Genomic DNA, 26,050 nt, shown 5'->3' with positions numbered 1-26,050 from the left:
AATATACATGTAAAACTCTTATGGGTAAACTTAAGAGTCTGGCAGTTACTGCAGATTGATATTATGAAATAAAACTGAAAAATAAAGAGATGAAACTGTGTATATATAAGAACAAATGCAAAGTACGCCACTTTAGGAACTGTCATTTGCACACATACAAAATGGGAAATGACTGCCTGTCAAGGTTCCTTCCCCACTCTGAACTCTAGGGTACAGATGTGGGGACCTGCATGAAAGACTGCCTAAGTTTATTCTTACCATCTTAGGTAAACACTGCCACCACCAAAGTGGTGCACAAAGAACAGGGGAAGTGCCCACTTGGAAACGTCTCTCTCTCTCTCTCTCCCCCCCCCCCCCGCCTCCCCCCCCAAAAAAATATCCCCCCAAGCACTACACCCTTTCCTGGGGAAGGCTTGATAAAAATCCTCACCAATTTGCATAGATGAACACAGACCCAAACCCTTGGATCTTAAGAACAATGAAAAGCAATCAGGTTCTTAAAAGAAGAATTTTAATTAAAGTAAAAGAATCACCTCTGTAAAATCAGGATGGTAAATACCTTACAGGATAATTAAATTCAAAACAGAGAATCCCTCTAGGCAAAGCCTTAAGTTACAAAAAGATACAAAAACAGGAATATACCTTCCATTCAGCACAACTTATTTTATCAGCCATTTAAACAAAACAATCTAACGCATATCTAACTAGATTGCTTACTTACTTTTTACAGGAGTTCTGACCTGCATTCCTGCTCTGGTCCCAGCAAAAGCACCACACAGACAGAGAACCCTTTTTTTTTCCCCTCCCTCCAGCTTTGAAAATATCTTGTTTCCTCATTGGTCATTTTGGTCAGGTGCCAGCGAGGTTATCTTAGCTTCTTAACCCTTTACAGGTGAATGGGTTTTTCCTCTGGCCAGGAGGGATTTAAAGATGTTTACCCTTCCCTTTATATTTATGACACTGCGTAACACAGTACTGTGGAAAGGGAGCTGGGAGTCATAGTGGATTATAAGTTAAATATGAGTGAACAGTAATACTGTTGCAAAAAACAAAAAAAAAACTTATTCTGGGATGGTAATTAACGGGAGTGTTGTAAGCAAGACATGACAAGTAATTCTTCTGTTCTTCTACGTGCTGATTAGGCCTCAACTGGAGTCTTGTGTTCAGTTTGGGGCGCTACATTTCAGGAAAGATGCGGACGAATTGGAGAGAGTCCGGAGAAGAGCAACAAAAATGATTAAAGGTCTAGAAAACATGACCTATGAGGGAAGATTGAAAAAATTGGATTTGTTTGGTCTGGAGAAGACTGAGGGAGAACACAAGATTGTTAAAAGTAGGAGGGAGAAAAATTGTTCTCCTTAACCTCAGAGGTTAGGACAAGAAGCACTGGGTTTAAATTGCAGCAAGGGTGGTTTAGGTAGGACATTAAGAATTTTTTCCTAACAGTCAGGATGGTTATGTACTAGAATAAGTTACCCAGGGAGGCTGTGGAATCTCCATCATTGGAGATTAAGAGCAGGCTAGACAAACACCTGTCAGGGATGGTCTGGATTAGTGGTACTCAACCAGGGGTCGGGACCCATGGGGGGCTGTGGCTTGTTTCGGGGGGTATGCCAAGCAGAGCCGGGCATTAGAGTTGTTGGGGCCCAGGGCAGAAAGATGAAGCCCTACAGTATGGGGCTGATGCCAAAGCCTGAGCAACTAAGCTTTGCGGGGTCCCCTGTGGCATGGGGCCCTGGGCAATTGCCTTGTTTGCTACCCTCTAATGCCAGCCCTGACTTTTATATGCAGAAACAGTTGTGGCACAGGCAGGCTGTGGAGTTTAATAGCATGTTGGGGGGGTGGGGAGGGCACATGGCCTCAAAGAAAAAAAGGTTGAGAACCCCTGGTCTAGATAATACTTAGTCCTGCCTTGAGTACAGGGGACTGGACTAGAAGGCCTCATTGTCCTATGATGCTATAGGAGAACAGTTCAGAAGAGAATCTTAGAAAATCGATGAGATCTAAGGCAGTGCTGAAAATTCAGGAGTTGGATTATTCTGATGAGATTCATGCACTTTATTTAGTGAATGCTAAAACAGAGGGATGACTGTTATAACCCCAATTCAGGAATGCATCCTTATTCAGGACAACTCTTCAACATGTGCTTAACTTTGGATATGTGTTTACCGCCTGTTGATTTAATATGGCAAGTTCTATCTTGACCAAAGATGGATTTAAGCATGTCCTTAAGTTCTCTCCTGAATCAGTCAGTGTATTTACAGTGAAAGTCAAAAGTGAAAGATATAGTAGGAAGTAAAAATACAAATTGTAGATATATAAAATTGAAATCTGATTTTTCTACTCAAGTGCTGAACTTGCTGGATCAGAACTTTAGTAATAGCAGTAGAAAAATTCAAGAACTGACCATTCACAATGCACCAGAAGCCTTGAGACCCTGTAGATGTTAAAATTATCCAGTGCTGAATGGAATCTTTACAGATTTCAAGATCCAGATATGCAAAGTAACCACTGAAGCTGCTCACAGCACATAGAATCCACAGGTGTCACAGTGTCTAGGCTTCAGTAAGCCTACATACACAGGCTGTGAGTTAACTACCACATTTAAAAAAAAAATTTTTTTGGTTAAGCAATTTTCTTTGTCCTAAGAGCACCTTCTACTTGAGATGCAGGTAATTCAAAGGTAGAAATGCTGTTTTTTGGAATGTATCTGAAACAAGTTATTATAGGATCCCAGAGCCTCTGGTACTTCAACTGTAAATGAATTTTGAAACATAGTATTAAACTAAATAATTTTAGCTCTATAATCTAAAAGAAAACCTACCATAATTTAACTCAAAGTACATTAACAGTTTTTTTAATAAGACTAAACCTTGTCAAACATTTTTTGCAGGCATGATTACAGATCTCTTCATTGATAAATTTAAATTTAAAGGCACAAATGTGAAAACCAAAGTTCCTCTTCTTCTGGAAATTTTGGACAGTTATGATCAAAATGCACTGATTGCATTCTTCGATGCTGCTGCCTAAACTAGAAGAAATGATATACTGGGACAGTTCTTACTGCTGTGAACCAGGACAATCGGATATTGAATATTTTTAATTTACATTATTTTAGTATCTCTGCTTTATATGTATCTAATGTTTTGCTGTGTTGATAGTTCTATAATGTGGTCCTGTACTTGTATGTATTACAGTATGTTCAGAATTTGAGCTGAAGATAACTCTAAAGCCTAATGCATAAAGTATGTTTACTTGAATACTGATCATAATAGCTGAAGAAAATTGATAGGATCAGACTTATTTTTAAATTCTTTTGTTACTCTAGTTCACCAGGACATGGAAGATCCTCTAGAACTCTTAGAACTGTGGAAACAAGTCTTTGTGGACTTGGCATCTAATAAATAAATTGGGGAAATTAAGAATAGAAATTTATAGCTATATCAAACTGGTTAAAATACTCACTGTATCCAGAGAATGGTACAATACTTGTAAGTTACCTGTATGTTGTATATATTATAGATATTGAAGACAATTTTGTATGTAGGAAGGGAGAGAGGTACTCAGTTGCTTTAAAGGGTAATTAGGTATATAATTGTATTGTTGTATAAGCCATCTAGTAAGTATAAAATTCTTAGGAATGCATATAAATTGTATATAGTCCCCTTAGAATGGATTGTTTTTTTGCCTCCATACTGCTCCTAGGCCTGAAATGCTCACGGTCACAATCTATCAGGTGCTTACCTAGTGTCGTTTCCCCCCCCTTCAAAACCCTCCCAAAAATTATGAAGTCTACAATCTCTAACATCTTTTAGTAACAATGGCATCTCCTATCTATTTTTGAGAGAGCACTTCTGTCCTATGGATTTAGATGGTAAGCATATTAGGGCAGGAAGACAAACTACTTGTGTTGTACAGCATCAATCATGCTGTCTATGCTTAACAAAAAAATCTATTTTCAGTGTGATATTGCATTTAATTATTTACACTTGCTTAAGTAGCCAATACAGTTATAGCATACCCGATGATCCAGAGGCAGTCATGGTGAACTGAGTCTCATAGCATCAGGGGGTTGATACCTAGGAGTGTTCCTCATACCATGTCAAAATCTAAATTTTCATTTAGCAAACAATTGTTTCTAGCCCTCATGTTTGCCAAGAAAAGCTTGAAAGTGCAACTCAAGTGTAACTGATGCAGTGATGTTTGCTAACAACCAAATCAGCCATTAGAGCCCCAGAGGAAGCGGTCTTCCCTCACACCTACTACCCAAGCAAGACAGGATACTCCCCATGGTTGGAATTACACCCCTCTTGGAGCCACTTCTTTGCTCTGACCATTGCTGTTATGGGCCAAGGGAAGAGCATGAATTAAGTTCTGGTAGTTTCTTGTACTGTCCCCTGGGGCACCAAAATTGTGCAAATCTTCACATTATGGTCATTCCTCTCCTTTCTCATATGTTGTGATTAGCAGTGAAAGAGTTAAATATTGACACTTGCATTAAAGGTATGTGTTAAAGGTTTGCCCTTAACATGAAATTAAATCCCCTCCCAAAATACAGTTACAAGGTAGCTTCATCTTCTGTAAGTGCCTGAGTCTCCTTGCTATTTTTTCCCCACTTATAATAGTTTTTTTTCCTGTTCCCTGCTATTGTGTGAAAGACCCACTCAAACAGAAGCCAGGTCTTGATACTGCATCAGGATCTGACACCACTGTCTCCTGCAGATGTGGAGAATTCTGTGGGAGCAAGTCAAAATTGCCTGACTATACCAGCATAGTTGTGAAAATTATTTAAAGTGCTGTCAATTACACAAAGTAATGGGAGAAGAGAAATGGTTCCTCTTATTAATTTCTTGTTAATGTTTAGGATGTTTTTAAACAGTAGGTTAAAAATTCAGATAGTAGCCTCCACAGTTCCAGGGTTGTTTTCAACTTAAAAAAAACCACACACACTATCAAGCCTCTTGAATCTGGCTTCCTTTTCTTCCTCACATTCCCATTAACTCCACCACTATGTAGGAGGTAAGCCGACCCATTCCAAAAGCAACTATGTGTTGGTTTTAAACCTACTGTTTCCTTTGCCGTAGAGATCCAGCAGGTAAAAAAAAACTAATTGAGCAACTGCAATTATTCCAGAACATTAGAAGTATGGATGAAGAATTGCCTGCTATAAAATTAAATGGAAAGACCATCCTGAAAACTAGATCAGATAGTGTCAAGGTTCCTCCCCTACTCTGAACTCTAGGGTACAGATGTGGGGACCTGCATGAAAACCTCCTAAGCTTACTTTTACCAGCTTAGGTTAAGCTTCCCCAAAGTACAAATTAATTTTATCCTTTGTCCTTGGAATATCCACTGCCACCACCAAACTCTAACTGGGTTTACTGGGAAATGTAGTTTGGACACATCTTTCCCCCCAAATCCTCCCAACCCTTGCACCCCAGTTCCTGGGAAAGGTTTGGTAAAAATCCTCACCAATTTGCATAAGTGACCACAGACCCAAACCCTTGGATCTGAGAACAATGAAAAAGCATTCAGTTTTCTTACAAGATGACTTTTAATAGAAATAGAGGTAAAGGAATCACCTCTGTAAAATCAGGATGGTAGATACCTTACAGGGTAATTAGATTCAAAACATAGAGAATCCCTCTAGGAAAAACCTTAAGTTACAAAAAAGATAGAAATAGTCATTCTATTCAGTACAATTCTTTTCTCAGCCATTTAAAGAAGTCATAATCTAACACATACCTAGCTAGATTACTTACTAAAAGTTGTAAGACTCCATTCCTGGTCTATCCCCAGCAAAAGCAGCATATAGACAGACACAGACCCTTTGTTTCTCTCCCTCCTCCCAGCTTTTGAAAGTATCTTGTCTCCTCATTGGTCATTTTGGTCAGGTGCCAGCAAGGTTACCTTTAGCTTCTTAACCCTTTACAGGTGAGAGGATTTTTCCTCTGGCCAGGAGGGATTTTAAAGGGGTTTACCCTTCCCTTTATATTTATGACAGATACTATTTTAAAATAACGATTCTTTTCTAGTTATTGGTGTTAAAATGACAGTTAAAAGGGAAATCAACCTATTTTGGGTCTATCATTCAACACGATCAAGATGCAGAGAGACTAAGGTATACGTATTTTGCTGACATGCTTTTGTTCAGAAGGAATCCATCAAGCCGACAAAATGTACTGGATGGGTGTAGTTCTTTACACCTTAAGTGACTGCTGCTTGCAGCAGCTAGTCCTGGAACCAACAAGGCAGGCAGGCAATTCTTCATTCATTCTTAAGTGGAGCACAGGATCAGATCCAAGAGGTGACTATAGCTGAAGCGCTTGGTAATAGTGAGCATAATATAATTAAATTGAAACATCCCTGTGGTGGGGAAAATATCACAGCAGCACAACACTGGAGCATTTAATTTCAGAAAGGGGAACTACACAAAAATGTGGAGGTTAGTTAAACAGAAAATAAAAAGGTACAGCACCAAAAGTAAAATCCCTGCAAGCTGCATGGGATAGAGCAGGGGTGGGCAAACTTTTTGGCCTGAGGGCCCCATCAGGGTTCCAAAACTGTATGGAGGGCTGGGTAGGGAAGGCTACGTCTCCCCAAACCCTAACCACCCCCTCCCACTTCCTGCCCCCTGACTGCCCCGCTCAGAACCCCCAACCCATCCAACCCCCCCATTCCTTGTCACCTGACCACCCCCCCGCTCCCCGACTGCCCCAAACCACCCCCCCCAGACCCCACCTCCTATCCAACCCCCCCTGCTCCCTGACTGCCCCAACCCCACCCCTTGACAGGCCCCCCTCTAAAGCCCCTTTCAGAATGCAGCCCTGCAAACATGGGTGGAGGACTCTGGAGGAGCAGGGGCAGCTGCGCAGCCAGAGAGAAGCAGCTGTTTCCCCTTCAAAGTGCTGCTTCTCTCTGGCTGGCTGCCTCACCGCCCAGTGCTCCTGAGTCCTGCGTCCACGTTCGCCATACTTTCACCACCCGCCTGCTCCCCTGTGGCTGCAGGTGAGCCTCTCTTCCTGCTCTCCCCTGCCACTGCAGGGCAGCCCCCTCCCCCGCTGGCAGCACAGCAAGCTAAGGCTGCACGGGAGGGGGAGCATCAGGGGTGGGCTGGATATTGCCTACGGGCCATAGTTTGTCCACCTTTGGGATAGAGCCATAAAAAACACACAGTAAGAGCACCAAAAGAGCGCCACTGTGGCTAAACAAAGTAAAAACAGTGAGAAGCAAAACGGCATCCTTTAAAAAGGATGATAAATCCTAATGAAGAAAATAGAAAGGAGCAAATGAAGTGTAAAAATATAACTAGGAAGGCCAAAAAAAAAATCAAAGAACAGCTAGCCAAAGACTCAAAAATAATAGCAAAAAAAATTTTAAGTACAGCAGAAGCAGGAAACCTGCTAAACAACCAGTGAGGCCACGGGATGATGGAGATGCTAAAGGAGCACTCAATGATAAGGCCATCGCAGAGAAACTAAATGAATTCTTTGCATCAGTCTTCACAGTTGACGATGTGTGGGAGATTCCCAAACCTGGGCCATTCTTTTTAGGTGACATCTGAGGAACTGTCTCAGATTGAGGTGTCATTAGAGGTGGTTTTGGAACAAATTGATAAACTAAACAGCAATAAGTCACCAGGACCAGATGGTATTCACCCAAGAGTTCTGAAGGAACTCAAATGTGAAATTGCAGGACTGCTAACTGTAGTCTGTAACCTATCATTTAAATCAGCTTCTGTACCAATGACTGGAGGATAGCTAATGTGACGCCAATTTTTAAAAAGGGCTCCAGAGGTGAGCCTGGCAATTACAGGCCGATAAGCCTGACTTCAGTACCAGGTAGAGTGGTTCAAACTATTGTAAAGAACAAAATTGTCAGGTACATAGGTGAACGTAATTTGTTGGGGAATAGTCAACATGGTTCAAAAAAGAAAGAGATAAATTCATGGAGGCTAGGTCCACCAATGGCTTATTAGCCAGGATGGACAGGGATGGTGTTCCTAGCCTCTGTTTGCCAGAAGCTAGGAATGGACGACGAGATGGATCACTTTATGATTACCTGTTCTGTTCATTCTTGTTGGAGCACCCTGGATTGGCCACTGGTGGAAGACAAGATACTGGGCTAGATGGACCTTTGATCTGATCCAATATGGCCATTCTTATCTTCTAGTTGGTCACCAAACAGTCAGCTTAGAATTCACAAGTAAATTTAGTGTTTGATGGCTGCTTGATCTGGATAGTGTACATTAAAGCACTGAATTATTTTTTATTATCTAATCTTAAAATTAGACCAATGACCAAAATTCAAAAGGCCAAAGTGTAATACCCTTATGAAATGTCTGTCAATTTGTAAAGTAGCCCAGCTGCTGAGGTCTTTGATCCAGTCCAAATATCCTCTTCCCATGTATAGTTATTGCATTTCCCCCAAATTTGTGCATCTTGGAGAGTGGGAGGCATTCCCCTCGCGCCCCCCCCATGGAAGAAACAGGGAGTCCGGTTATGACAGGGTTGGCACTCACCACTGTGGGACCTCCGGAAATTAGCTCTGTCCTCTGTGGGGTGCCCTCTGCTGGTGGTGTCCCATCCATCCCTCACCCTGCTGGCAGCTGGACCCACAATGCTCGTTAGCATCCTCTGCAGGACACTGCCCTCTGACAGCATCCACTGCTCTGGTCTAGCCCCCTTCCTGGGGTTTGGTGTTAGCAGCAGTCCACCATCTGCACCTCCTGTAGTGACCAGCTGCAGTCTCAGAGTCTAGCCCCTTTGTCACAGGGACCATCTACAGCCTGGATCAGGCCATGCCCTTCTTCAGCCAGGTGTAGTACAGGGGAGGGTCCAATCCAGGGACCCTCTAGCAGCAGCCTCTCTGCCCTCCTTCTCTCCCCTTGCCCTGCTATTGTCCCTGGGCTGCTTCCCTTTTGGTCCTATACACCTGCCCCACCCTTTGTAGCTAGGCCAGCAGCCTGGGGGTTTTCCTTAGCTCCCCAGCTCCTTCTGCCCTTCCCCTGCACTGCTCAAGGTGCAGCCTTTCAGGCTCAGGAGCCAGTCCTCCTCTCTTAAGCACCAGGGAGAGACTACCCTGCTTGCTTCCTGGACAGCCTTTATATAGGGCCTAGCCTAGCCCTGATTGGCTGGCTGTAATCCTGGCCCCGACTGGCTCCCAGTAGGCCTTTTCTGATTGGCTGCTGTGGGTCTGCGGGGCCTCTGGCCTGGTTCAGCCCTTCTTCTCAGGGGGTGGGGCACTGCCCCACCACACCAGTGTACAAAAATATATACATTTTCCAACATCCACTGGGGGCACAAGGTGTTCTCTTCAGGGTTAGCCTTCCAAGACGAGGGCTTGCACCAATTCAGAGTGGCCCTCTGTTGCTTTTGCTAGCTCCCTGGCAGTGCAGCAGCAATAGAAGCTTGGAAAGTGTTTGCTTTCCTTGCAGTGCTGCTGCCAAAGGGAACAACCTAAACATTGGTCCACACTGTGCCTTCACCCAGCTTCTTCATGCTTGTAATCTCCTCTGCGGGTCCACTGGTGTGAGCAGATGCAGGTAGTACCACAGAGGCATTCCTATTAACCTCCTTGTGTCAAAAGTAGCATGCACTGAGGGGACTGGGTACATGGGTCTACTCAGTTCAATCTGGCTCTCATTCTCACACTGGCTTCCAGTTTATTTAAAGATTAATTGCATGTGGTGTTAAAATTATTTATTTGTATTACAGCAGTGGTTAGAGGTCTCATCTGAGATTGGGACCCAGTTGTGCTAGGTACTGAACAAACACCTGAGAGACAGTCCAAAGAGCTTACAGTGTACATTAGGATGGGAAACAGAGGCACAGATAGGAGACATGACTTTCCCAAGATCACAAATCTGGTCACTAGCAGAGCTGGTAACAGAATCTACGTTTCCTGAGTCCCTGGCCAGTTCCCTATCACTGGCCCATGCTGCCTCTCCGTATTTATGTTATTTACAAATGCAAATAAAACATAGCACAAAATAAAATGAATTTTAAATTATTTTCAGCATTTCTGGTGCTGGAATCCTTTTGTTTCTGGTGTATCTCTTCACAGAGTTGTATTGTCCTTTAGACCACTGAATTTAGCAATAAATATATTTATAGTTTTACCATATTAAATCAAAGTTTGTATTCATTTATCATCTTCAAGTAACTAAGGTCTGTTCACAATGTGAAATGAGCATATTTTTTATTCCATGCCTTTTATTCATCTTTCCACAACTGTTTTCTTCTATTGTTTACCAAAAGAACAGTAATAATGTCATTTAAAAACATTTTTACCGTTTCAGAATCAAAAGTATAATAAAGATGCAGTATTCACATAAAATATAATATCATCCAGGGAAAAAAATCAGTGTAAAATCAGCCAAAATCTCCTTGGAAGGGAGAAGAGAAAGCAAAAATATGGGTATGTATATCCTGAATATCTAATAAATTAATAAATGTTGCTTTAAATGCTATATAGGATCATGGTTAAATATTCAAAGTTGTGGACACATTTAATTAATAATTAGGCAAAACAGATAATCCTCAATAGCCTTATTTTTATACTTCCATAGCTAGCAATTTTTTTTCACCATCTTAGTAATAGAAAACCCCCATTGCATTTGAACTTTATATAAGCTATATTTAGCTCAGAAAAGAAGCCAAGAGCAATTAATTTATATCTTAACAGTAATTTTGTCTCTCTAGACCAACTGGCTTTTGATCTACCAGGCACTAGAAAAACTTTTTTTTATTACATATATTATTTAAAACAAATTAATGTGCTAACTAGAACTATTTCCTGCTTCCCTCCCACGCCCACTCTCCCTCCTCAAAATACAAAAGCCAACCAGTAGGAGGGACTGGTGGTGATAGCATCAGTGGTTCCATGTCGCCTATAAAGGTGCGATCCTGCAGTCCTTAGGTTGGTGAAATTAGTTGTAATGGTCTGAGTTCAATTTTTAGTGGATAGCTGTTCTCAAAGAACATTATCACAACTGGTACCTTTGTCAGTGTCAGCAGAGGACTGGACATTCATGAAGACTGAATTATTTTCTGACTCCCAGAGGTGGTCCCTCCAGAAATGGGTGGAGATATTAATGTGATAGAATGGGGAAACTTATACTGCCAGTGTCATTGCTGTGTTAGTTTTGAAGAAATAACAGGACTTGAGTCTGATGTATATCAGCGTACACCTTTAACACAAGCACTACATTAACTGTAGTAATATACCAATCTTTTTTAATATTACTTTTTATTTACATCATATGCATTTCAAAATATAACAGCTCAGAAAATGTCTCAAACCTTAAAAAAAAATAAAATCAGTGGTTTTAAATGCCACTACAAATCTCATTAATAACATGATCACTTTAGATAAGCTATTACCAGCTGGACAGTGGGGTGGGAGAAGGTATTTTTTCATATTCTCTGTGTATATATAAAGTCTGCTACAGTTTCCACGGCATGCATCCGATGAAGTGAGCTGTAGCTCACGAAAGCTCATGCTCAAATAAAGTGGTTAGTCTCTAAGGTGCCACAAGTCCTCCTTTTCTTTTTATGTTTCCAAATTCACTCTGTAAGTAAAGGCCTGTATGTGTAGATAGTTTTGTCATACGGTGAACTTTTCCAAGGATTATTATTAAATTATATTATACTAAGTAAAGTAAATGTTCACTGTGAAATAAGCACTATAAACTGCCCTTATAATGAGAAAGATGTCAAATACAGCATCATTTATCTACAAGATTTTGTGCCACTTAATAGCATGGGGGAACCCTCTATACAGATGATAAAAATGTGATTAATAATTTTAAATGAGTCAGTAACTTGAAATTAAAAAATCACTACCCATAGAGGGGCAAAAAGGGAATTCTATATACACAAAAGTGCCAACTTTCAGACAGGAAAACCAGCTATTGGGTCCTTACGCAGGTGCTGGAACTACAGGCATGGGAGATGCTGCCACACCCCCAACTTGAAGTGGTTTCTATTATATACAGGATTTACAGTTTGGTACAACTGTACAATGGCTCTCAACACCCCCACTATAAAAATTATTCCAGCGCCCCTGGATCCTTTATAGAAAAAGGAAAAGAGATAAACAATTCCCAGTTACAGGCATAAAAAACAAACAATGGGGTAGCTGGTTCACATATTCAAAACTATCCCCAGGGTCTGGGAGTTTGGATGATCCAAAGCCCATTGAACTAAAGTGAGAGTCTTTTCATTGACTTCTATGGGACTTGGATCATGCCCCATACTAGGCAGCAGAGTTAAAAGGGTAATTTGACCAAAACCAGGGGTGAATCTGCCTTTTCTGTGTTTGGCTCCATTAGAGGAGTATGGCAAGAGTTGAGCTGTTATTCCATACTTTTTGCTGTAAATTTTCTGCTTTAGGATTTAGTGTTAAAATCCAAGCTCTTATATCCTGCAGTGCTGCTGATCCCAAGTATAATAAGATTGAATTAATCCTGTGTTAAAACGATCTACATGAAATACAATTGTTTTCCAATTCTGACTGTTTTGGAAATATATATATTCCATTATCCAAGATACCCTGAGTTGGGTTTCTAAGTTTTCATAAGAAATAGATTATTATCTAAAAAGGGAGATTTTATTCAACACTGATCATTGCCCTCTCCACTGCACAAATATACAATGTAAGGGCTTGTCTACACTGAGAAGTTAATTTGGATCAAAGTAGGGTGTGAATATAAAGCATAATTGCTATTCCTAACTCCGTGTGTGGAGCTCTTATTCTGGAATAATTTTTTTTAGAATTCCAGATCAATTTAATCCACTTCCAGATCAGCTAAAACTAAACAGGAGCAAAGAACTCTTACTCTGGCATAAGAGCATCCACGCAGGCAGTTAAGCGGGAATAGGTGTCCCTCTAGACAAGCCCTAATTAAATCTAGTTTTACTTAAGAAAGTGAAAATAAAAGAAAGAAAGAAAGAAAGAAAGAAAGAAAAAGATGATAGTGACGGAGCCTCCAGGCTCAAATTCACCTCGCTCCTTCATTCACAAATGCGGGATTACAAGACTTGAGACCGCAGAAAACTATGAGGTTAAAGACATTAATCCCGTGCCGTGAGCCTCCCACCGAGACCCCTGGGGGGGTCGCCTCACTTGCCTGGGTTTGCTCCGCTTTACAGGAGAGGCGCGCGCCCCGACGCCCTAGGCGCCAACGCCTTTTTCACCCCACCGCCACGTGCCCGAGGGTTTGCGGGATCGGGGCCTTGCGCTCCTACCGCGGCGCCGTCAGCCTGGCGGGGCGCCGCGGCGCCGCAAGAGGCCGCGCTCCCCCACCCTTCCCCCGCCCCGTGCCTGCCCCTCGCGCCGTTCTCTCCCGCCCCGCCCACGCCGACTAATCGCGCAGGGCGTTTGGCCCCCGCGGGGTGCCGTAGGCGGTGTGACGTACGGCCCCGGGTTCCCCATTGGCGGATTCAATAGTCGCGGGCTACTTGAACGGTGGGAGCGGAGCGGGCTAGAGGAGCTGCCCGTAGCGCGAGCCCCCTCTCTCCCGGGCACCCCAGTAGCGCGGCGCCGGGTGCCTGCCGAGCTCCGACCCCCCCACCCCTCGGTGCACGCGGCTGCCGAGGCCCGCACGAGCCCCCCGGCGCTGGGACGATGCTGACGGGCGCCGCTGACCCGGAGCAGGAGAACCAGGAGAATGTGCCCCCCAGCGGCAAAGCGCGGCCGCCCGCCGCCGCCCTCGGGGCCCGCCCGGTGCTGGCGCTGCTGCGGGGCAACCAGCGCCGCCCGACCCAGCAGCAGGCAAGGCGGGCGCTGCACGGTGGGGCTGCCGGGCGGGGGAGCTACGGGCTGGGGCTCTGGTGCTGGCTGTGCCCGCGTCAGCCCTACCGCTTCTAGGGACGGGCGGGCGCGTCTACGCCGGGGCGCTGCAGCCTCCGGGACCGGCTCCTGTGCCTGGGGCCCCGGCTCTCGCTCCCCGCAGCGTGAGCAGCCGCCCGGCGTCCGCCATCTTAGGGCCGCGCTTCCCTCCGCTGCGCCCCGCGGAGCAATGAGCGGGCCCGGCGGCAACAAGCTGTCAGCAGCCGACCGGGGGAGCTGGCCCCTGCTGGGCTGGGGCGCCGGAGCTCGGGCTGGGATGGGCGGGGAGCCTAGCCAGCAGTGCGCCAGCATTGCCGAGAGCCGGGCAGCCTCCGCGGCTCCCGCTTAGGCTGAGCACCTGGGAGCGCGGGCCTCCGCGCGCAGGCCGGGCACATGGCGGTGGCTCTTCGCTAGCAGGAGAGAGGGGGCTGACTGCTCCGGCACGACGTGACTAGCTCGGAATAACCTCCGTGGACAGCCCTAAATCGCGATGGAAACCGCCGGGCGTTAGGCTGCGATGGAAATGTGGCGCGTCTGTGCTCCCTTGGGCTCCGGAGCCCTGTTGGATGAAAGGAGGGCTCCATGGAAACACTAATGGCAAACTCTTATTCTAGGCTGCTCTTGCTCACGCACCCTGGAGTATTAATGATGAAAACTATGGCAAGGTTCCAGCTGGGAAAGCGGGTAACAAACAACCTGCTTTTGCCATCCATATGGATGAGCCTGATGGGGAGAGACGAAAGAGGCAAGTGGTTCCTAAAAAGGCTGTGCCCCATGAAGGGGTCCTAGGCTTAAATACAGCTGTAACGTCATTAGGAGACAGAAAACCCTTGGCACCCATAGAAAATCCAATGGATCTTAGTTTTGGTAAGTATGTTAGTTACCAACAGAAAATGGTGTATAAAGCATAGCTTATGTCTTTGAAATTGATATGCCCAATTCAGTTCTGGATTGTCATATAGGCTGCTTCATACAATACTACAGCAGTTTAATTGGGTACTACATAAATTTAATTGGGGCTGAAAGTTACAGATCTGTAGTCTTATCAAACACAAAGTATTCTAACAAGAATACTAGACTTAAATCTCTCCAAGATTCCTAATGCATTTGTCAGTTCCTATTGAGCCATGGTTCTCAACTTATTTACTATTGTGGGCTGTATATGCAGCTCTCTTGTGAACTGTAGGCCACATCCATCCACTCAAAATATATATACTACTGGTATGGCCCTGATGTCTCATGGGCTGCAGCTGTGTCCTGATTGGGTTGGGGGTTGAGAACCACTGCTGTTGAGGGAGGGAGGAGTCACTAACCTATCCTCATCTAAAGGTCTCTTCTCTAGTGCCTGCCCGCTGCCCTGGGGAGGATCCACTAGACCCAGGTGTCAAAAGATTACAGGGACAACAAATGAAAAAACGGGGACCAGGAGTGAGAGTTATGGGTTCAAAAGCAGGGATCCAGAGGGGGACACTGACCAGAGAACCCCAGACAGTGTCCACTGCACCTTATCAGCATTTGTCTAGCTGATCCATAACATATTCACTTGTTTTTTCTGAAGTGAACATTTTTCCCACTACGCCCCTGTCACTGACCTGATACCACAGGCAATGATTCAGTAAACTAAGTTAGCAAAATGCTAGTAGAAACTGGATGCAGGTATCTTTAAATTGCACTTCCAATCTCAACCTCAACTGGATTATCGTAAGTAATTTATCACAAATAGAGATTTACAACATGATCATGGGAAGACTAGACTATTCTAAATCTTGGATCAGAGCAGTACCCACAGGGAAGTGTCAGTCTCTGCTGTGATCTTTCCATAAATAATGGAAAACTAATACCTTCCTGTAAAGGTCCAGTTTGAGTGATTTAGGGTTGTTTAGAAGACCTCCCAAATCTAAAGGAGTACTTGTGGCACCTTAGAGTCTCTAAGGTGCCACAAGTACGCCTTTTCTTTTTGCGAATACAGACTAACACAGCTGCTACTCTGAAACCTCCCACGTCTAGAGGCTTTTGGAGAGGAGGCAGATTGAATTGGTACACTGGGCTAATCCCTGAAGCTACTCTATTTCTTCCCGATGCTTCCTCCCTGTGAATTACCAAAGCTATTTTCAGCCAATAGCTCTGCTTGGCCCAATAATTGCCATATTTGTGTGTGCCCTTACCCTTCTCAGTCCCACTGTGGCTCATGAGCAACTGACATGTTTGAACCCTGCCACCTTGTACCTCATTGGAGGGAGTTGTGGATTGCAGGGAGACACAAACCACTCTAGAGCTCTGCTCCTGGCTACAGTCTTAGAGGCTGAGGGGAAGAGAAGCAGACTATTTAACTCCAGGCATAGTCTCTGCAGAGACTGGAACGCTCTTAGCTCAGAGGCTACTGATAGGGTAGTGCCTCTCGCTTCTGCTGTCTCCAGATGTGAGTACAAGAGCTGGGAGCGCCAAACTCACTCTGAAAATAAGTGCTTCAAAATGCTTGAATTCATTTAGGGGGTGGGGGGGCCCTCTATTACTACAGAGGGATGTGGAGGTCAGGGGTTACTGTGAACCCAAGTGTGGGGCAACACAAACTGCTGTTATGTTGCAGTCTTGCTCCATTCTGTATTGACTCGATGTGTATGCACAGGTACATCACAACATGCCATTTATTAAACACATGACTGAATATAACAATACTAATACATAATTCTATAGTTCCTTTTAGACATTTTTGTCTAAAAGGTCTAATCCAATTTCAGAACTAGAATCCACAATGTAATTCCTTAATCCTCTTCTTCGTGCCCCCCCCCCAGTATTAAATGGATCTAGAGTAGGTTAACTTGCATAACTTATATGGTAGCCTGTAGATTCCTAAAATAATGACAATGGGATATTAACTACAGTTTGTCTAACATTCCGCACATGTAAATGCTTCTGCGGAAGGACCATATCAGTAGCCTAGTTTTGTAGCTCTGGCAACTGATTAGTTGAAAGCCCTGGCTGGGATGATTTAATTGGGGATGGGTCCTGCTTTTGAGCAGGGCGTTGGACTAGACCTCCTGAGGTCCCTTCCAACCCTGATATTCTATGATTAATCCACATTGTGAAAATCTACCTCCATGTTAGACCAACCTCTAAACTCACTGATCAAAGGCTTTGGCTTACTCTAAATCAGCACAGAACTTTAATTTTTATTTTACTGTGGTAACACAAGGTGACTTCTCCTGATTGTCAGGTTAGAGAGTTTGCCATTGAGTTCCCTTTCCCTTGGAACGTTGATAAGAGATTCCTGAAGAACAAATGTGTCTAGTTCCCAGTGATGGGAATGAAGTATGATGAAACTGCAAACTGATGACATTCTGGTCTCCTTGGACTGCTGCAGCCTTGGTGCCTCAAATGCATAAACTGAACCCAGTTTTAGTGTAATCATTAGACTCTCTTGTAAATGTGTGGGCTGACAACTGGCACAAACTTAAAATAATGTGGCTACTACCTTGAATTTGTTTAGATTCTCCAAGTATTATGGATATATCGGTAACTCAAGAAGTGGAAGAAAAAGTAAATGTTAACCAGGTGCCAGACTACATTGAAGACATCTATACATACCTTAGGGAAATGGAGGTAAGAGGCCATAAATATGCCCTTAGAACTAGAAGCGTTTAGTCTAATTTCTAGACAGCATGAGTAATTCTTATGCAGTGTTAAACCTAGTACGGTGACAGAATTAGCAACTTATAGCCTGAGAAAGGAAGACCTAGATAGACCATGGAATCCTTTCCTGATGAAACTGCTAAACCCTTCTCAAATTATACTAAAACGGGCTAGATAATCCACTAAACACAAAATAGAGAACAAGCCCATACTGGCTGGACAATGGACCTGGTGACCTAAGACCGTTAATATCTAAACTAGATTCTACTTTAGATGTAGTACAAACTCCCTGGATTCTTATCTGTGGTGGATTTTTGGTCCATCAGAAGAAGAACATAAGAATGATCACACTGGGTCACACCAATGGTCCATCTAGCATGGTATCTGACAGTGGTCAATACCAGGCCCTTCAGAGGGAATGAACAGAACAGGTAATCATAGTGATCCATTCCTAGCTTCTGGCAAACCGAGGCTGGGGAACAGCCTCACCTCTTTGCAAGATTCAAATGCTAATTGAATCTCTTACTTACACAATCACAACTGTCTTAACAGGTAAAATGCAAGCCTAAAATGGGTTACATGAAGAAGCAGCCTGATATAACAAACAATATGCGAGCTATTCTTGTGGACTGGCTGGTGGAAGTTGGAGAAGAATATAAATTACAGAATGAAACTCTGCACTTAGCTGTAAACTACATTGATAGATTTCTTTCTTCAATGTCTGTGCTGAGAGGGAAGCTTCAGCTTGTGGGGACTGCAGCTATGCTGCTAGCATCGTAAGTTTAAACTGGCATCCATTGCTTTTCAACTATTAGAACTTGCTAACCTTTCCTGTAGGTGTCCAGCAGGTAAATCTCAGGGCTGTATTTTTTTTCTCAGCTGGGGGTGGTGGCACAACTTAGTGAATCCTTCCTTCTCCAAGAAGACTCAGGAGGCCTAGATTCACATCTGGCATTCTCATATGGGCTTTTAAAAAAACCCTGACATTTGCAAGTCCAACATGGAATGTGGCTTCTGTCTTTATCTGAGTTCATGTAACTAATACTTAAAAGCTTTTAAAAAGCCTTTTTCTCAGGGTACAGCTACACTACCCGCCAGCTCAGCAGGTAGCGATTGATCTATCGGGATCAATTTATCACATCTAGTGTAGATGCAATAAAGCGATCCCTGATAGCTCTTCTGTCAACTCCTGTACTCCACGGTGGCGAGAGGCGGAAGTGGAGTCGACAGGAGAGCAGCGGCAGATCAGCTATTCTTGTAGCTGATGTTGTGTATCTTAGGTCGATTTCCTTCTCTCTTCTCCCCCTGCATGGCGCGGCCCCCCGTAGTGTAGACCAGGCCTACGGGTCCATAGGGTTGAGAACATGGAAAGGCAACTTTAGTCAAATTTTGAGCATGACTTAGTTTGAGATTCTTGGAAATACAGTAACTAGGAGTACTTTTTTGGTACTAAAAATTACATTACTATCAATAGTGTACTGGGAAGAATTGCTTAAAACTTTCAGTATAACATCTAGATCGCCAAAGTGACTTAATGTAGCAGCCAGCAGAGTTTCTAGGGAGGTATAGTTCTCGGCCATCTCCCAAACTGCAGTCAGATTTGGCAAACATGATGATTCTACTAAACACAAGAGACTGATAGACATTCTCTTTACCTGTATCTGCCAGTTCACTGTTTCTTTCAAACTGCAGGAAGTTTGAAGAAATCTACCCTCCTGAAGTAGCAGAGTTTGTTTACATCACAGATGATACCTACACCAAGAAACAGGTCCTAAGGATGGAGCACTTAGTGTTGAAAGTCTTGTCATTTGACTTGGCAGCTCCAACAATAAACCAGTTCCTCACTCAGTACTTCCTACACCAGCAGACCAATGTTAAAGTGGAGAATTTATCAATGGTAAGTATGGACTTGGAGTTACCAGATCTTTCTGGTTGCATTAGGCTCAGTACTTGTGGAGCTTGCAGGCTTCCTGTCTTTCTCCACTGGAGAAAAGAGGGGATGTGCCAATTGTAATAAGCTTCTGAAGAACTGAAATTTAGAACTGGCAGGCTGAGAACAGCAGCTTTGCTTCCCTGCCTGGTTTCTAGAGGTTGCAGCTGGCACTCTATTCTAGTGGTGAGCCTGTAGCACTACCGTGAGAATTGGCTAGAAAAGAGGCCCTTTCCCACTTGTCACAAAGTGTTCAAATACTGGTTCAGCCTTGGCTGAACGGGACATAAATTCAATGGATTAACTACAGTAAACTAAAATGTAAAGCTTATTACAGGCTCTCAGGAAGACTTACTATGTAAATGTGGTGGTCTCTACAACACTGGCTCATTCTAGACTAGCAGTGGGCAAACATTTTGGCCCAAGAGCCACATCTGGGTGGAGGAAATATTCATGGCCCTGCATGCAGTAGGCTTAGGGTTGGGGTCTGGGAGGGGGTGCAGTGTGCAGGAACAGGCTCAGGGCAGGACATTGGGGTGCAGGAGGGGTTCCAGCTGGGCACTGCTTACTGGAGAGGCTGTGGGGTGGCAGCAGAGTTATGGCAGACTCCCCGCCTGCCCTGGCCCCATGCCATGCTGCTCCCAGAAGTGTCTGGCACCATCTCCCTGGGGGAGGGCAGAGGGCTTAATGCACTACCCACACCTGCAGGCACTGCCCCTGACAGCTCCCATTGGCCGTAGTTCCCTGTTCCCGGACAATGGGAGCTGCAGGGGGCTGTGCCTGTAGATGAAGGCAATGCATGGAGCCCTCTGCCACCACCCACCCTACAGGGGCCACAGGGATGTGGTGCTGGCCACTTCTGGGAGCAGCGTGGGGCCTGCTTCACCACAGTGGTGGCAGTCCTGCAGGCTGGATCCAAAGCCCTGACAGGTTGGATCTAGCCCATGGTCTGTAGTTTACCCACCCCTGTTCTACACCAATATTTGACTAAATCCTAGCTGAGATTAAAAGTGTCCTTTTCAAGTCCTCACTGTTCTGATGTAAAACTAAACTCTCCCTTGGGACACAGGCAGCAGCTATGCAAGTACAGTCAAAATATTTTGAAATATATGAAGTGGAATAACACAGGAACAAGTGTAGAACCAAACACTACTTTTTTTTATCTGAGACTCTCTTTCCTTTGAATATTAAAAGCTATATTTATATTGCTGCAAAAATTAGATGCTTGTCTGTGTCTGGAAAGCTCTAAATCCTTAAACATTGTACTGAAGGCCACTTAACAAATAGTGTTGGAGTACACTTAAACTAGTAAGGAAGATGCTTAGACTGTAAGTATCTTGTACTGGTGGTTGCTGAACAATTAGAAGCTATGACTTTCTTTACAGTATCTGGGGGAGCTGAGTCTAATTGATGCTGACCCATACTTGAAATACTTGCCATCACTTACTGCTGCTGCAGCATTTCATCTAGCAAGCTACACAATCACTGGACAAACCTGGGTATGTAGAACAAATAGCTTTAGAAAGTCTCCTTTGTTTATAAGTAAACAGCCTTAAATACAGCAAATAGCACACCCTCAACCTGATATAAGATCAAAACCTATTCTTGGCTAGCAATCATAATTTCTATAAAGAACAGCTCATACAGAAAGTTGAAGTCTTATTTTAATTGTCCTTAGTCAGAACTGAGTAATGGTTTCTACACCAGACCTTTGACTATATTCCAAAACCAGCAAGCTTCTAACAGTGGCTAACTCCCTAGAAGAGAACCTAAGTACCTTACAGAATATGGGTGGGGGGTTTTTTGAGACACCTCTTAGTGCTATTTCCAGTACCCCCCCTCCTCCTCCTCAAGGCTGCCTCTTGCAGGAACACTCAAATACTGTTTCAGTAAAAGTTCTTTTGCCTTAACTACTTGGAAGCACACAGAGGAAAGGACCACTACTGGAAGAACAAACTGCTACGTCTTAGAGCCTAGCACAGTTAAGATGAATGATTGGAATTTTTGTCTGATAAGTAGTTATAGATCAGTGGGTGAGGGTATAAAATGGAAGATTACATGCAGCTGAAGATTCTTTGGCAGTTCCAGCTTGATATTTTCACTTTTTTTGTAAAGTGCATTGACATAACACTAACAGCAGCTTACTACTTTGCTGAGGAATCATGCATTCTGCTAGTACCTCTTTCTACCTGCAGGTGGGGACATGAAATATCCAGTCTAGAATAGCAAGAAGTATAGCTTTTTGTCTTGCATTCAAAGTATGGGAAAATGCTGTAAAGTAACTGGTCAGATTAATATGCTAGATTTTTCCATCCATTTGTTTTCCCTTTCTTCAGCCTGAATCTCTGTCCAAAATGACAGGATATACCCTTGAAAGCCTTAAGCCTTGTCTCATGGACCTCCACAAGACCTACCTCAGAGCAGCACAACACACACAACAGTCCATAAGAGAGAAATACAAGAGTACAAAGTAAGTACCCACTTCTGTGGGTAAACTCCAATACATACCTCTAATCTAAGATAAGCAGGCTAGCTATCCTACTCTCGTGTCAGCGCACACAAGACTGGAAGTCTCTTCTTTGCTTTTTTTTGGATCCACGCATGACTCCTGTCAGTGATTTGGCTGCTGTATGCTCACATAATGAGCTAATAACTACAACAGATGGTGTCCTGACTTGCAACTCAAGATGTAGTCTCAGTCCAGAAATTGAGACTGATAGCAGGAATTGCTTGATGAAGTTCAATAGGTGACCATTATGTCCCTTCTAGTCCTAAAAACCTAGTAAAAAAGAGTTTTAAACCTATTAAGTGTTTGATTTAACATGGTCTGCCCCATTGCAGACATATGCTAGTTTACAAACTGTTAATGCTGTATTCTATCTTTGTAATGTAATCCCTTCAGCAGAGATCATTCTAACATGACTACATCTGATACCCTTTTCTCCTTCAGGTACCATGGAGTATCGTTCATTGATCCACCAGAGATGCTAAATTTATTGTAACAATCAAGAGACTCTTTAAAAAAAGTGTATTATACTTGCAAACGATGTACAGTTTTAACTCTGGTAAATATTTTAGATGTCTTACAATCATTTCAGAATAATACCACATGTGGTGTAACTTGAAATTATGAAGTTTAGTTTTATATGGTTTTAATGTAAATCTTTTTGTACATGCAATCTTGTTCTAAATATTTAGCTGGAGCTCTTTTTTATAAAGCTGTTCTGTTCAAGTATTGAATTAACCATGAAGGTGAACTGTTAATGTTTGTTCTAAAACTACTAGAATGTCCAATTAAGGAGCAGTACATAAAATAAGGATTTTTAACTTTTGGAGTGACTGAAAGGCCAAGTTCTAACTCAAGTTTTGAACAAATTACAAACTTGACAACTGTGTCAACACAAGATGCTACTAAGGTTTAATTTCACCTGAATTTAGATCAAATCTTTGGTTTAATTGTCATATCTCTAGAACTTTATATGTAATATAAAAACCACTTTGAAGAAATTCAACTGACTTTAGTAGCTGGCAGGATTTAATAGGACTTGCTTCAAAAGCAGGCTTTCCAATTTTAGTGCTCCAACTATCATTAAGTAGTGGTCTCCAAAGCAGCCATCAGATAGCTAGAACTACAACTGCTGAAGTGTCCTCTTGTGTGAACAGAAATGGCATCTAACTTGTAGCTATTTTCTAGTCTAAGTGATGCTAGTAAAAGTTCATGCAGCATTTTTTAGTAAAACTTTAGTTTCTCTAAAAGCTTCCCTAGAGTCAACCCTCCATTACTAAAGCTCTACCTCCCACTTGCTTTCCTAGCTGGGTGGTGGCAAACTACAGCAGGGAAAGTGGCCACTACCACTACACCCTCCACAGGGGGAAGAGAATAATACAGCTGACTATCACCGCCTGCGCCATGCCATGGGTGGGTTATAGCTAGAGTGATACTCAATTCAGAACAGCCCATTTGGGCAGGCTTTTATGCAGTGGAAATCTTAGTCAGTCAGGTTTTAATTGGTCTTCTGCTTAAGTTGTAGCACTCTGCCAGTAATGGGGTAGTTGAAAACTTTTTACAGTTAAATCAAACTGACTTGTCTCCTCCTGTAAACTTGTATAAGCACAGTAAATCTTGAACAGGGTTTAAAGGGAAATCTGCAAGTCTGGCAAATAAACATCCTGTACTAAAGCTGATGGCAGTGGTCCTTGCTTATCTTAATCTGTATTGATCACTGTAGCTGACTGGTAACCACTGATTCCAACTTAACAGTGGGACTACTTTTTTTTCCCCCATAAAGCAGGACTTAACTGTTTCTAAACTTAGCCCAAGACACCAAGAAATGTATCTTCTTGGTCAAGCTAACTAATAGGAGTGAAAGGAAATTCCTTTCTGAATCTAACATGGCATTTTACCTTGTTTAAACTATAGCTTAACTCTGACATCTAATCCAAAACTGACAACTACCCCACTGGTCATCTTGACCCAAATTATGTTCTAACTCATTCCAATTGTTTAAATATGGAACAGCTGGCTTCCTATACCAAGCAAAACCATTCTTTGACCCTATGAGTCTGACTATGTAGGCCTGGCCATGAAATGCACTCTGGCCTGGAAAGACAGGTACAAAGCTGCTTGGGAGGCCTGTTCCTAGGCTTGACTGAATCAACTGATTAAGGTAGGGGTGGAGGGTGGAATGGGTAAGGGAAGTAGAAGTGGAGGGCAGGCTTGGTGCCATGAATTTCCTTTTGGCTTCCCCAGGGGTGCTTGACCATACCGCCACTGGACCTATGGAAAGGGGTAGACCATTAATGACCCTCCAAAGACTAACAGGCTAAAGTCTCTTTGCTGCAAGTTTGGAAAGAAGTCCATGTACACACTATGTTCCAGCACCAGGCATCCTAATTACTGTATTATTACCAGCCTTAATTTTCATATACTGTTTTTGAAATGCTCTAAAATATGCTCATAATTTTATCTCCTTTTTCTTTGGTTTAGGAGTGGCTTTGGCTCAGGAACCCTGAGCCAACTGCTTATTTTTTTCTAAAAGTCCTTCTAGGATATAGATAATTTTTAATGTTGGATTGAAAAAAATGACTGGTATTATACCTCACTAAAGCTGCTAAATTTGGTTGTGTGTGTGTGTGTATATAGGCAAGCAGCACATCCTCTAAATTTTGTGTGTGTGCACATTAGTGGTACAATATAGGTAACCTTAAAGCTACATGAAAAGCAGTTTAACAATCTTGTCTTTTGAAAAGAAATGTTACTATGCCTGTCTGCTTCCTATTATACTGCTTTTTTATAGCATCAAAACTGCTTCACTAACCCCCCTCCCCATACTATACAGTACTAATACACCCCTTTACTCCTGTGGGTGGATGCCTTAAGCCTGTTAAGATTGAGGGACCTCTAATATTAAAGAGCACAGCTCTGTTCATGGTATATCTCTTCCCCCTTTACTTCATAATCTCATCTCTATTACCCCTTGTCCTTTTCCCTTGAAGTCTTAACATTTCTCTGTAAAGGTCCCAGCATCTTCTGTCCTTTTACCTCAGCTATAATGCACAAAGGTTGCACTACTAGGCTAAATCTTTCCCTGAGGCAAAAGCAGATTGTACTGTACAGCAAACAGCTTGTTTGTACAGCCTTTCACAGAACCAGGTCCAGTTGCAGGTTTTTCCTCAACAGAAAAGGTCAACAAAATGTAGCCTAGAGGTTGGAAGAAGCGATGGAACAAGATCCCTGCAAGGAGAATGCTAGATCACTGTAAAGATGAAGTAAACTTTACACAGAGACAAGACAGGGTATGAACCACTGCAATATATATATATTTACAATAGTGCCCTACATTGACTTAAGTGAAAACTTCACTTGCAGCATCTATAAAACACTGAGTTTGGACCCATTCATATATTTTACACTTGCCATTTCTTCCCCATTTAAAAAAAAAAATCTGATACTGCAAACAAACATGTTTGGTCTTCCTTTTAAGAACAACATTTATTTCCTAAGAGGCACGTAAAGAGCTCTGCCAAGAAGCACTTTTGCTAAGCTTTAAAGTTACAGGGGCAAAATTAAATTCTCAGTTTTACTATATATAACTTATGAACACATGAAATAAGATGTAAGTTATTTCTACTCTCCTCTTGTATGGATTTTCCTGTTTGTCTATTTCATCTTCTAAAATAATCTCAACTGCTTCATGAGACTAACTTGTCTGATGCTATTGCATAGATCCTTCTTCCTACTTTGTTTCAGTAAGTTCTAGTGTTCTAGGATAGTTCTTTTTAGACTTACAGTTTAAGAAGTATTCCTTAATTTTCATGAAACATGGTTAAACTGATATGTTTAAAAATAAACATTAACAAAGACTACAGGCAGTCTCTTAATTTCTTGTTTCAGAGTAGCAGCCGAGTTAGGCTGTATTCACAAAAAAGAAAAGGAGGACATGTGGCACCTTTAGAGACTAACCAATTTATTTGAGCATGAGCTTTTGTGAGCTACAGCTCACTTCATTGGATGCATTCATTATTTTCCACTGAATGCAGCCGATGAAGTGAGCTGTAGCTCACAAAAGCTTATGCTCAAATAGATTTGTCTTTAAGGCACAAGTACTCCTTTTCTTAATTTCTTACAATTTACAGGGGAGGAATGTTTTTAGGCTG

General features: G+C 42.9%; 2 protein-coding genes across 6 annotated transcripts in view; both read left to right on the top strand.

The window, feature by feature from the left end:
- BBS7 (Bardet-Biedl syndrome 7) overlaps positions 1-3,672 on the top strand; it is a 43,427-nt gene extending 39,755 nt beyond the window's left edge. For all 5 annotated transcript variants that reach the window (XM_073341032.1, XM_073341035.1, XM_073341031.1 and 2 more), the window contains one exon: positions 2,894-3,672. In XM_073341032.1, coding sequence (XP_073197133.1) covers positions 2,894-3,030 — 137 coding nt within the window. In that variant the 3' untranslated portion in view covers positions 3,031-3,672. The remainder of the gene's footprint in view (positions 1-2,893) is intronic.
- A 9,772-nt stretch (positions 3,673-13,444) lies between these two features.
- On the top strand, positions 13,445-23,556 carry CCNA2 (cyclin A2). Its single transcript, XM_073341029.1, has 8 exons — positions 13,445-13,776; positions 14,448-14,700; positions 17,321-17,433; positions 18,016-18,239; positions 19,156-19,360; positions 20,779-20,892; positions 21,730-21,863; positions 22,344-23,556. Exons 1-8 carry the CDS (start codon positions 13,630-13,632, stop codon positions 22,393-22,395), a joined length of 1,242 nt encoding a protein of 413 aa, XP_073197130.1. The 5' UTR covers positions 13,445-13,629; the 3' UTR covers positions 22,396-23,556.
- Positions 23,557-26,050: the final 2,494 nt, after the last annotated feature.

This window comes from Lepidochelys kempii, chromosome 4 (assembly GCF_965140265.1).
Source record: "Lepidochelys kempii isolate rLepKem1 chromosome 4, rLepKem1.hap2, whole genome shotgun sequence".
Lineage (NCBI taxonomy): Eukaryota > Metazoa > Chordata > Testudines > Cheloniidae > Lepidochelys > Lepidochelys kempii.
The sequence above is the reverse complement of the archived record's forward strand: the minus strand, read 5'-3'. Positions and strand labels throughout refer to the sequence as shown.

Bases quoted from the DNA above. Each gene is read 5' to 3' on its own strand.
- CCNA2 (XM_073341029.1), top strand. From the start codon at position 13,630: ATGCTGACGGGCGCCGCTGACCCGGAGCAGGAGAACCAGGAGAATGTG. The intron at 13,777-14,447 runs GCAAGGCGGGCG...CTCTTATTCTAG, and splicing joins GCCGCCCGACCCAGCAGCAG to GCTGCTCTTGCTCACGCACC. The intron at 20,893-21,729 runs GTATGTAGAACA...CCCTTTCTTCAG, and splicing joins CAATCACTGGACAAACCTGG to CCTGAATCTCTGTCCAAAAT.